We start from the raw sequence: 11,664 nt of genomic DNA, 5'->3' as shown, positions 1-11,664 counted from the left end.
GTCCTTAATGGGTGAGGGGGTCATGGAGCCTAGGGGAAAAAGTAGGGACTCTCCTCCGACCCCCGAAGGAAGAAGCAGCATGGGCCCAGGATGGTTTTGGGCAGCAGCAGCTGATGTTTATTGGGGACCAGTATCCCTATGCCAGATCTTGGGGGCCTTGCCCCCTGTGTTTCTCTCTTCAGCTTCATTCGTCGCTGTCGAACTCTGAGGACAGACCCTGCAGCAGGGGCAGGGACATGGAGTGCCGGTCGGGGTCCCCGGGGCCCCCACCCTGGACTCCTGGTGGGGGGCTGCGGGGGCTGAAGAGCCAGTTCTCTGCCAGGGTTGGGGATAGTCACAGCTTGACTCATGCCCTGGTTTTTCTGCCTCCCTGGTCCCTCCCTGGCCCTCTATGCTGTGCCCACCCCCTCACCAGGACCATGCTTCCACCTCATTGCCCTTGGCTCCCTCACTCCATCCCCTGTCACCAGGATCCAGTGTGGAGTTAGGGGTTCCCCACACATTGCTGGGCACACACTCCTATATTCCCCATGCCCTCCCCCCTTTACCCAATCCCATCCTTTTCAGCTTCATAACACCTTGCAGTACCTGACAACATCTGGGGCCCCCTGCGGAAGGGGTTTCGGCCCTTGTAGGAGAATCTGGTGGGTCTGCCCTCCGGCCCTTCCTGAGGAGGTGGTGTAGGTGGGCCTGGGACAGGTGGGGGCACATCAGCAGCTTCAGGGGTATTGGCAGCGACTGATGTGAGGGCCAGAGGTGGCATGATGCCGAGGTTGGGTCTGACCCAGTTGGCACCATGGGGCAGTGGATCTTTGGTCAGAGGCTTCTGTGGTCCCAGCACTCCTTTGGGCTGCAGTGAAAACTTGAGGCAGGAGAAGGCAACAGGCAGTGACCGTTGTAACCGGAGCAGCTGGGGCTCACGGGCTGTAGGTAACAGCCCCAGCTGCAGCCAGGAACAGGAGAAGACCTGGTAGATGACATAGATGCTGTGGGTGCTTCGGAGCCAGGGAAGATTTTGCTGTAGGCTCACCTGCCCTGGTGGCAGCAGCAGGAAGGCCACCTTCTTGCGCAGTCCACCCATGTGCAGGCGGATCCGGCAGGGGTGCCCTTCCAAAAGTCGCATTTCTTCATAGGCTATCTCTGCTCGGCCATTTGGTGAGTATTCCCGAGTGCAGTGGGCAAAGGCACCCTCGGACCCTGCCTGCTCCAGGAGGTTTGGTAGTGGCCCCACTGGTTGTAGTGCCCGCCTACCCTGCCGACCCGGTAAAGCCAGGCGGGTGTGGGCTGGGCGGGACTGCTTCACTAGCACACCCAGTAGGTCATAGCAGGCTGCATCCGACAGGAAAGGTACTGCCACTACATTGGGCCCAAAGCGCTCCTCGATGACCTGCAGATGGCCAGTTTACAGGTCAGTGACTGGTAGCCTACTCTAGATTGACCCTCCCATTGTTCACTGTGCAATTACATCTCCACGACGTGCTTCCTGCTTATTTCTTAGTTCTGTCTAGTTCTGTCTACTATTTGCCAGACCCTGCTGGGTACTGGGAATACATAAAAGCATAAAACTTCGACCTCATCTTATAGCTGAGTCTAATGGAGGAGACGAAGATGTAGATGGTAGTCAGCTAAGTAAAATAATAAAGAGCCAGGTGTGGAAGAGACCAGAAGTGACTTAATAGCTTTTGTCTTTGATAGAAGGGGATCAGAGGATTTCTAGTTTCTAGGTGGTAATACTTGAATTTTGAAGGAATTAGCTAGGTAGGAGGATGGTCAATCCAGGGAAAGGATACAGCCATTTAAAAAACTGGAACTTAGAAACTAAGAAGGGCACATTCAGGAACACAGTATTTCACACTACTTAAACATAAGGTCTGAAGAGGGACAGACACACAGGAACTAGACTATGAAAGATCTTGAGTGTGCTAAGTAACAGAAATTTGATCCTGAGGGCAATGGAAAGCCATTTGAAGGGCTCTGGGTGAGAGGGACAGGATCAGAGAGGTGCTTTAGAAAGTTAATTTTGAACAGCAAGACAAAATAAGGAGAGAGAAATATCAGTTAAGAGTATTGTATTACTGCAGGCAAAACATGGTGAGGCTTTCTAAACTAAATAAATGGAACTAAAATAATGGGGGAAGATCTTTAGGTTATAGAATTAGTAGAACTTAGTTAAGGAGTGTGGGAAAAGGAGTCGTGTGGGATTAGTCTTAGATGATTGGTTAGGTAGTTGATGTCATTCACTACAATGGGCACACAGAGATAGGTTTGGAATGACTATTCTTCAACATCTCATCTTTGTAATGCAGGCCCCAATATGCTTTTAGGGATTCTAATTCCTCTTGGTTTTGTTCTTCTTGTCTTGCCTTTTTTGGTTTGGCAATCCAGTTCTGGGAAGTTTAACTTCATGACTACCTGGGAAACCTTGTAAAATCCTCTCTAATAACTGTATGTAGGAATGATCTCGATTCATCAAAGATAGTGCTGGCTGAGACTTCTGGCTCTGTGTTCTGCTAGGGAGTATGTAAAATTCCCTTTTTGGGTCCCTTTCCTGTTTGTTCTACTTCTCTTCCTCAGCCCTCAATTCCCACACATCTGTCTCCCTGTTGCTGGCATTGCCCAGCTTGCTGGCCTTCTGGTTGAATTCATCAGTGATCCCTTAAGGCCAATCTGGTTTTTTTGCTACATAGAGCTGTTTTAGAAGTGTGACTGCAGAGCATAAGAGGGGGGTCGTTAACTGATGGAGTTGTGTCTGCACTTAAAACAAGCTGAAGTAGCTTGAAGACTGCTGTCTCTTGTCACCTAGCCAAGGAAGTAAATGGCGCTCTCTCTTAATGTGCATGGAAGAATTTCCCATCTTCCTCTCCTGTGCTTCATTGAGACATGGAATACTTTCCTTCTGGTGGGGGAATCATGCTGAAGAACAGGGCTCTAAGAAGGTCCCTTTGGATTTCCCAGGGGTGACAGCAGAGCACTGGTGGGTTGACATTTTGTATAGAATGCTCTGTCCCCTGATGGAAAAAGCATAGTAACCAAGTATAACTTCAGAATCCTACCCTCGTTGCTCCTTTGTTCCCTAGGTTCCTATACAAATAAGGCAAATAGGAGTGTCCCCAGGAGGTAACTCTCTAATGGGATTTTGACAAATACCTGGTTCTTATGGTCCACGTGTCTGCTAAGAGGTGACTCACTAATGTACCTGGAGACTTTTTCCCAGAATATAGACATGAATTTGCCTTGGGGTGGGTGGGTTATCAGGCCCTCTTTCTTATCCTTCAGGCCCCCAGTAGTTAGGGAAAATAAAATTTCCATGCTAGGGTGACTATTCTTGGTAGAGTCACCATTTGAGACCACTACCTGTTGTTTCCATTGCAGCTTTGTTTTGGGGTAAAAGTTCTGTGGAATATAGACCACTGCAAATTTAGATCTCCCAGGGGCAGCTTGGGAAAGTGAGGGTGGAAGACTCTTCCTGGATTTACCTTGGCTGGTTTGAGCTGAATGAGGAGCTTTTGAGCCATGTTTTGGTTAGCTCTGTGTATTACAAAGTACTCAATAAACTCTCAGCAGTTCTGGAGAGAGGAAACCAGGTCACTTAGAGGTGTCCTGCTCCTTGAATTTGCCACGTACCACCGGTGATTTATCCTGAATCATTACCTTGCCTTTCCTGACAATTTTCTATTTGAATAGGGAAATTTTCTGATGCTGAGAGATAGTGTAGCTTTACTCTAGTTGATGATCATATTTACTTTCATTCTAATAAACTGCTTGATCTTGTCCAGACCAACCTTTTACGTTGCTGAAGCTATATAGTTCAAAAGGCCTCGACTCTCCTATTTCTACTTCCCTGGAGGCTGACCTTTGTGGTGAGCTCCTGCTCCATTTCAGATGGGAACCCCATGCTATTAAGGCTGCTTTGAGTCTGGCAGGCACTACTTTAAGATGGTTGTTTTAAAATTGGTGGGCTGCCTTCTATGAGCGCTTGAAATTCACTGTCCTTCAGATCACATAACTGGAACCTGATCCCCAAATTCTCCAAATTCAGCAATTGTAGCCATCTGGATTTGATGAGATTTGTTGGGTACCTGCAGCTAGATACAGCTGATCTCTGCCTGCTCCTGAAAATCTACATATTTTGCTCAAAACCCAAATTTCCCATTCTGTAGAAGCTAAAGGTGTAGGAGGTATCTGTGAAGAGATTGTAGTTCCTTTAGAAAGTTTAAAGGGCCCTTCGTGATCAGCCCTTGGACGTCTTTGACCTCATTTTCACTACTACTCATTTGAATTCTGCTCTAAAGGACTATTTGCAGTTTGCAAATATGCATTTTTCTTTTTCCTCTTGGCTTTTGCATATGCTGTACCTTTAATTAGGACACTGTTCACATACCTACCCACCCACCTGCTCATTAACTCATTTAGGTGTTTATTAAGCACCATTTATGAGTCAGGCATTCCTTTTCCCTCTACATGAGAATAATATCTACTTGCCTAGCTAGAATGTCACTTTCTCCAGGAGGCCTTCCTGATCTCCTAAGTCCTGCCCTGACTTAGCACTTGTTACTGTTCTCATCGATTCCTATTGCCTTTCAAGGAATTGTCTTCCTACTCATAAATTGCTCAGACCCATCTAGGTCACACTTTCTTAATTTCTTTTTAGCCCTCTTACTTTATCCTTGATGAGGGTCCAGGTGGCATCAGCTTCATCCAGTGTCAGCAGGTGGGGGGTACCAACCAACATGGTGGGGTGTGAGAGGGTTTAGGCAGGGCAGTGGCTGCTGCAGGAACCCCAAGCTGCCCAGGGAGGTGAGGCCCCAGGCCTTAGGCTTTGACCTACTACAACATGAGGTCATAGAGGTCCTGTAGATAATGGGGCCTTGGGTAGGGAGAGGACAGTCACTCTACTAGCCTCACTATGCCCACAGCCCGAGTCCAGGCTCTTGAGTGACTTACCCATTCTCTTCCTTAGGGGAGAAGAACGCAGGTGTGTTTGGTGGATTTGTATATGTGTGTGCTTGTGTGAGTGCATGTGTGTGTGTATGCTTATATTTCTTGCTCTGAGTTTTTTAAGGAAACAGAATCAGGCTTCCCCCTTCAGCAGCCTCCTGAAGCAATTTGCTGTGCTGTATTATCAGCTGCTGATGACTTCTTTGTGAGGTTAGGTAAGGGTCCTGAAGGATATGGGAGAAGTATAAAACAGGACTTAGACTGAGAAACAAACAGTAATTCTCAACATTGGCCATACTTTGGAATTACCTGGGAGCTTTTAAAACTATAGATACCTGGATCCTACCTCCAGGGATTCTGATTTGATTGGTCTGGAGTATGCCTAGGCATCAGGATTTCTAAAAGCTCCTCAGGCAGTTCTGATGTGCAGCCTAACTTGAAACACATTATTAATGAGTGGGTTACAATTGCAATGAAAACCAGGTGTGTGTGTAGGAGGGTGCCATATGAGTGGTGGCAGTGTGGAGGATAAGAATCTAATCGGGTAATGTTGCCTTAGTAACTGGAGAGGACTTTTAGGAAGCCAGAATTACCCAGGTAAATTTGAGGAATTTTTTTTTCATGTATCACTCCCTGACCTAGGCTGATCTGCGTGTAGCTGGCTCTCTCCTGCTGCAGCCCTAAACTATGTGTGATTTCCCTTTGTGTCTCTGTTCAGAGATCTCAACCTGGTGTTTGCTGGAGAACAGTGGTTTATCCTTGGGGAAGAGCCACTCTGTGGAGCCTTTCTAGTAGCTTCCATTCTGCCTCTTATCTGTCTAAAGAGTCTTCTTTTGAGTCCCCTGGAGAGTCTCCTGTGTTCCTAGGAAGACCACTTCTGTATGGGGAGCATCCTTTCCTATCCTGGCCCAGCATGTAGGGCTGTCCCATGAAGTTGGCCATCGTCTGAGCTGGCTGAGGTGGTATGAGTATGAGGCACAAGGAATGGTCCTACATGATGTAACTGGCCTCAGGGGAGGGTAAGTCTCTCTAGACAGAGGTAATGGTATGGGTGCTGGGTGTTTAAGCAAAGATTTGACAGTGGGCGTGGGATTGCTCCAGGAAAGGAACTGAAATCAGATATTTGTTGAAGTCCTGTGTGCTAGGGGCTGTGCCAAACACTTTGAATCCATTATCCTAGTTAATCCTTTTAGTAACTTCTTGAAGTAGATACTATTATTTCCTCATTTTATAAGTGAATTAACACGCTCAGAGAGGTTAAGTAGATTAGTGCAAGGGATATAGTGAGTTAATGGCAGTCTGGGATTCAAATCCAAGTTGGCCTGATTCCAGCTTTTTTAAACTAGAATTTGAATGGTAGTTCTTTTTGGTAAAGGAAGAAATTACTGTATTCCTTCTGTTCTCCTGAGTGTATGGTGGGAGGGCGCCTGCTCGGTGGATGTGCAAAGTCATTTAGTGAAAAGGAAGCAGGTAGCATAAGAGAGCTGCAATAGCCAAACCAGAAACCCCAAGCTTCTTGTCAGGTCAGGCAAACCCAAATTTCTTCCTCTAGTGCCCTCCTAGCCCTACACCAGGAGAGGTCATCTGATATAGTATGGTTGGCACTTCTGTTCCCTCCAGAAAGGAATCCTAAATGAGGTAGACAGCAGAGAGACAGACACCAGGACAAGGGACACAGACATGGGGCAAAACGACAGTGCAAGGAGGCAGAAATGCAGAGGTACAGATATGAAAGTTACTGATAAACATGGGCAGGGGATGATGTACATCCATATCCTAAGGGGATTCCAGAATGAGAAGAGGGTGGATGGGATGGGGTAGGGACAGGGATGATGGGCTATTTGTGAAATGTGAAGAGGATCTCTTTTTCAGATTTTCATAGAGGAGGCTAAGAGAGGGAAATTGGGTATAGATGAACTTCTCAGGTGGAAGCCCATATCATCATCTCTTTTGGTGATGATCATGATTCTTTAAGCTCCCTGCATTCCACATTGCCCTACCCTGACATTAAGAGACTGTCTTTCCCTTTGGCTCATAGAGTCTGAGGATTGAAAGTTGCTAAAGGAAAACAGATGACAACTGAGTTCTGGATGGAGTTGATGAGCCCAAGGGCTGGACTGTTTGGGCCATAGCCTGCTCACTGGGTTATCTCCAGTGTGGCACATTCTGGGGTTTCCGTGGACAGATCATCTGCAACATATCTGAGTGGTGACTGGACTAAAGAACATGAGAGGAATAAAACAGGCAGGGGCTGTTATTTAGGGAACATGGGGTTCTCTGCAAGAACCTCCAGGGTACTATAGAATAGTGTTGATAGAACTTTTAGAGGGATAAAGAGCCCTAACAAGTCTCTTTACTTCTCTTAGGCTACAGGGATAACTGTACAAGGCCCTAATCTCTTATTTGAAACCTTTAGGGATAGATGTGTTTTGGATGTCAGAATTTTAGGAAGGGAAATAGTGCCTTTATCCTATATAAAGGAGTACCCCAGAGAGGTTTAGGGCAGTGCCCTATAATCGAACACATCAATATTTCTGAAGCTAAATGTATGAATATTCACACCAAGTGAGATAAATAAATACTGTAAATACCATTGTGATGTTTCAGGTTAGGTTTTGGACCAAAGTTATAACAAAAAATATTGTTTCTTCAGAGATTTTTTTATTTTGGAACTGTGGATAAGGGATTATAGGATTACTCTCAGGTTGTTGTGAGGAGTAAGGGAGCGCTGGTGGTCTTCTAAACACATCACATGGTAGGTGTGTGATCTCAATCTAAAACAAAATAACTAATGTCCAAGAGGGTGGAATTTGGCTTGAAGAAAGAAGGTTCTTGCAGTGAGCAATGCACAACTTTGGAATTCAGCTGCCTCGGGGAGCTGTGCACAACCAGGGAATGAAGGTGCCTTAGACAAGAGGTTTCCTGTGGTGGGAAGGTGACAGAATTCATTGCTTATGAACATTGACTGCATAGGATTTCCCTTTTCATGTACTAGAGGGGAAAGGCAAAAAATGTGCGTGTGTGTATGTGTGACACAGGACATCACATATACATTTCTTTATAATAATGTTGTAATAAATATCCTACTGCATACATCTTTGTTTATATCTCTAATTATTTTGTTAGGATAGATTTATTAAAGAGGAACATCTAAGAGAATATGGATATCTTAAAGACTCATGACCAATTAGGATTGGGATTTTGTCACAATTATCCACAAAATTGTTGCCTGAGGAGTTTTTTTTAACTCAACCTCATGAAAAAGATTATTTTTGAGAATGAGTGAGCCCACACTCAAGGACAACTGTACATCTCCTCAGTGTGGCAACACCTCTGAAAATCATGCAGAACTGCACTATCTCTTCAGCTCCTTGTTAATGAGGACCTGGTAAGACATCACGTGGCCCTGGAGAGGATATCACCTGCTTTTTCAGATCTGCAGCCTCCTCTGCTGTGTGGTATTCCATGATGTTTGGTGCAGCTATCTGCTGAACGGTTAGCCCTGCACTTGACTTTAGGTCTTCATGGCTGACTCCAGTACCTGTGGTTATGATAGTTTTCCCGGAGAGCTTGGGTCTGCCTGTGCAGCCTGTAGCTTTCTCCAACCTTAAAATGGTGAATCCCTGCCTTTTGCCTGCGATTATATTTATTCTTGGCTGGTGTAAAAGATCTTTTGCGCAGTGTCCATTCCAGTGCAGATCTTAACTGAAAGTCAGTCACCTGTTGGGCAATACCATGACACTTCCTGTGTAATACCTCTGTTCTCTGCTAGCCACAGTGGTACAAAATACTCCTATTTAATCATGTTGCACCAACATCATGTACATCTAGTGATGCTGACCAGGCCAAATGGGGGTGCTAATGTAGATTTTATTTAGGAATTCAGTGTTCTTGACTGAGGATGCAGAGAAGAGCAAACTGGTAAGAGACCACAGTAACTGGACTTAAGACAATCAAGTGAAGTGCTTATTTCCCAGGATATCAAAATTTCTTTCAGTTGGATCTCTGACCCCTATGACTGTAGGCCCAGGAAGAGAAGTTTTAGCAATTAATTCTTGAGATATTGACAGGAGAGTGGGGGGGTAGTAATTATGCGAGACCAAGAGGACTCTCTAGACTGGCAATGGTAAAGATCAATATGCTGGCCAAATTTGGGCCCCCCCCCCCCCAACTGGGCACATTATCCAGATTCTCAGAATGTGGGGAATGAGCCTGTAACTTTCCCTAAGGAGAGGCTGAAAATAGAATCTGGATCCAGAAGTGGAGAGGGCTGTGATCCCAGGCAAGGACCCAAACACTTGCCTCCTGAGGCAGCATCACTCTTCCCAGACCCCTAGGTCTAGCCTCTGTAGAGGAGATTTTGTGTGGAAACATGGGAAGACTTAGGTAAAAATGATGACAGCAGAGAGAGGAGAGTTTTCATTAAGTTAAATCTTGTGTACTATGAACCATGGTAATTCCTGATCTTATTTTCCTGCATAGTAACATGTAGCCCCCTGCCTCCTGCCTCCCAAGCAAGATACATGGATAGGCCAAAGCCTGCATATGCTAGTGGTTATGCATAGTAGAGGCTTCATAGCAAATATGTGTTCACTGGTTATCACAGTCCTATGTAGACTGTGGGACAAAGCTGACATAATTCACACCTCCAGGCCCTAGACTCTCTTCTGTATTTCCCCTCTCCACCAGCAGACTCTACTGTTTTCTCTTACAACTGGCTTTTTCTGATGGTGAAGATTTCCAGGAGCTGGTCTCTGATTTGCTTGGTGCGGACCCCATAGATGAGTGGGTTGAGGGCAGGTGGCAGCAGCAAATAGATGTTAGAGAGAAGAATGTGCACAGGCTTTGGGACAGTGTGACGACCAAAGCGATGTGTGAGGTAAGAGAAGAGACCAGGTACATAGAAGGCCAGAATGACACAGATGTGGGAACTACATGTGCCAAAGGCCTTGGCCCGGGCCTCCCGGGTAGGCAGCCGCAGTACAGCGTGGGCAATGAGCCCGTAAGAGGCAGTGATGCCCAGGATATCTATACCTGACACGGCCAGTGAAAGTGCCAGCCCATACAAATTGTTGGCCCGCGTGTTGCCCACCACCAGCTCTACCACTGCCATGTGTGCACAGTACGCATGGCCAATGGTCTTAGCTCGGAAGTGCTCAAATCGTGCCACAAGCAGAGGGAAAGGCACGACAATAGCCACAGCTTTCAGTGCCAGTGCCAGTGCTGCATAGCCTACACGGGTTTTGGTGACTAGGAGAGGATAATGCAGTGGACGCCCTACTGCCACAGCACGATCATAGGCCATGGCCAACAGCACACCAGATTCCACAGCAGTCAATGCGTGGACAAAGAACATCTGGGCCAGGCAGGCACCGTATGGCACAGGCCGGGGCCCAAGCCACAGCACAGCAAGCAACCCCGGGGCTATAGATGTAGCTAAGCCCAGGTCTGTAGCTGCCAGTGTGGCCAGGAGTAGAAACATGGGCTGCTGCAGTGTGGAATCCATCTGCACCAATGCCAGCAGTGTTCCATTGCCCAGCAGGGCCAGCAAATACATGGGCCCAAAGACCAGTGTCAACCAGGCCTGGGCACCCCCTAGTCCTGGAATGCCAGTCAGTATGAAGAAGGTCGGGCGTGGGAAGGTGGAGTTGGGATGTGGACCTTCTGCCATCCTGTGGGGGGCAAGGCTTTAGGGCTCATGGGGGCATGACTCCTGATAGGGAAGAGATGGGGAGATTTTGGAGGGAGTCACAGTGGCACAGACCCATACATGGGGTACGTGTAGGGATAGTGCAGCATTGGGGGATCACAGGGTTATAACCTTAGGTTAAGGTCTTTGGATGGATAATCAAGGTCACTACCCCAGCTTGAATGGGAGAATCCTTCATGCTTGAAAGCCCATGAGTGTTGTAGGGGGAGAAATGGGGAGACACTGGTATTGAGAAAGGAGAGCCTCCCTGTTGCAGGGGCTGCTATAGCTGGAGGTCACCTGAGAGCCGGGGCTGAGATGCAAGTTCTTCTTTCTCAGGATCCAAAGTAGAGTCCGTCTCAGTCTCTGTAAGGTGGGGGAAAGCCAGAGCCTGTTGGGGATCAGGCCCCAGGCTGCACTGTCCTCGAATGTGTATCCTTAGGCAGAGCTCCTGGGCCTCAGCTTCCTCAGCTCCACACTGGAGGTGGACACGTGATTATAGTGTTGTCCAGCTTTAACATTCCGGGCATCAACCCTCAGAGAAGATGAGTAGAGAGAAAAAGAGAAACAGGAAGAGGAAGATTGGACCTGCAGTGAAGCTGGAAGCCTGATGTGACAGGAGAAAACTTGCTGGGTTTCGAACACCGGGTGGAGAGTTGAAGTTGGGCCTGGGAAGGAACAGAAAAAGAGAGATGGCAGCAAAAAAAGGGAACTTCTCTGTCTCCCTTCCTTCTTCATGATCCAGAAAGGAGTCCCACCAAAGTCTTAATACTGGGGTGCCATAAGGGGAGGAAAGGGTATGCAACCCAGAGTACCAGTCATACGTGGAAGAAACATCTCTGATGTTGGAGGAGGTAGGGTGAGTAGAACCGATTCTACCCAGAATCTCGCTCACAGCAGAAGAGAAATAAACATTAAATGGATAAATGAATGAGGAAAGCACCAGCAGAAGACTTGACTGAAGAAAGATCCCGAGCGCTGTGTGTTGGCAGCTTTTCTTCACTTTGATGAATGCCTGTGGGGCCCTTTATGAGGCT

At 47.1% G+C, this 11,664-nt stretch overlaps 2 protein-coding genes across 2 annotated transcripts; both read right to left on the bottom strand.

Moving 5' to 3' along the window:
- Positions 1-63: 63 nt before the first annotated feature.
- LOC309840084 (uncharacterized protein C11orf42) lies at positions 64-8,027 on the bottom strand. The gene is made up of 3 exons (XM_082682144.1): positions 4,661-8,027; positions 589-1,387; positions 64-315 (listed from the first exon to the last, which is right to left on the bottom strand). The coding sequence occupies exons 1-3, from the start codon at positions 4,730-4,732 to the stop codon at positions 185-187; spliced, it is 1,002 nt and encodes a 333-aa protein (XP_082538270.1). The 5' UTR covers positions 4,733-8,027; the 3' UTR covers positions 64-184.
- A 1,619-nt stretch (positions 8,028-9,646) lies between these two features.
- On the bottom strand, positions 9,647-10,609 carry OR52W1 (olfactory receptor family 52 subfamily W member 1; the record flags this gene model as incomplete). The annotated part of the gene is made up of 1 exon (XM_082682570.1): positions 9,647-10,609. The coding sequence occupies one exon, from the start codon at positions 10,607-10,609 to the stop codon at positions 9,647-9,649; it is 963 nt and encodes a 320-aa protein (XP_082538696.1).
- Between the last annotated feature and the right edge of the window lie 1,055 nt (positions 10,610-11,664).

The sequence above is a fragment of the Mustela nivalis genome (assembly GCF_964662115.1).
Source record: "Mustela nivalis genome assembly, chromosome: 9".
NCBI lineage: Eukaryota > Metazoa > Chordata > Mammalia > Carnivora > Mustelidae > Mustela > Mustela nivalis.
This window is presented reverse-complemented; position numbering and strand designations above follow the sequence as displayed.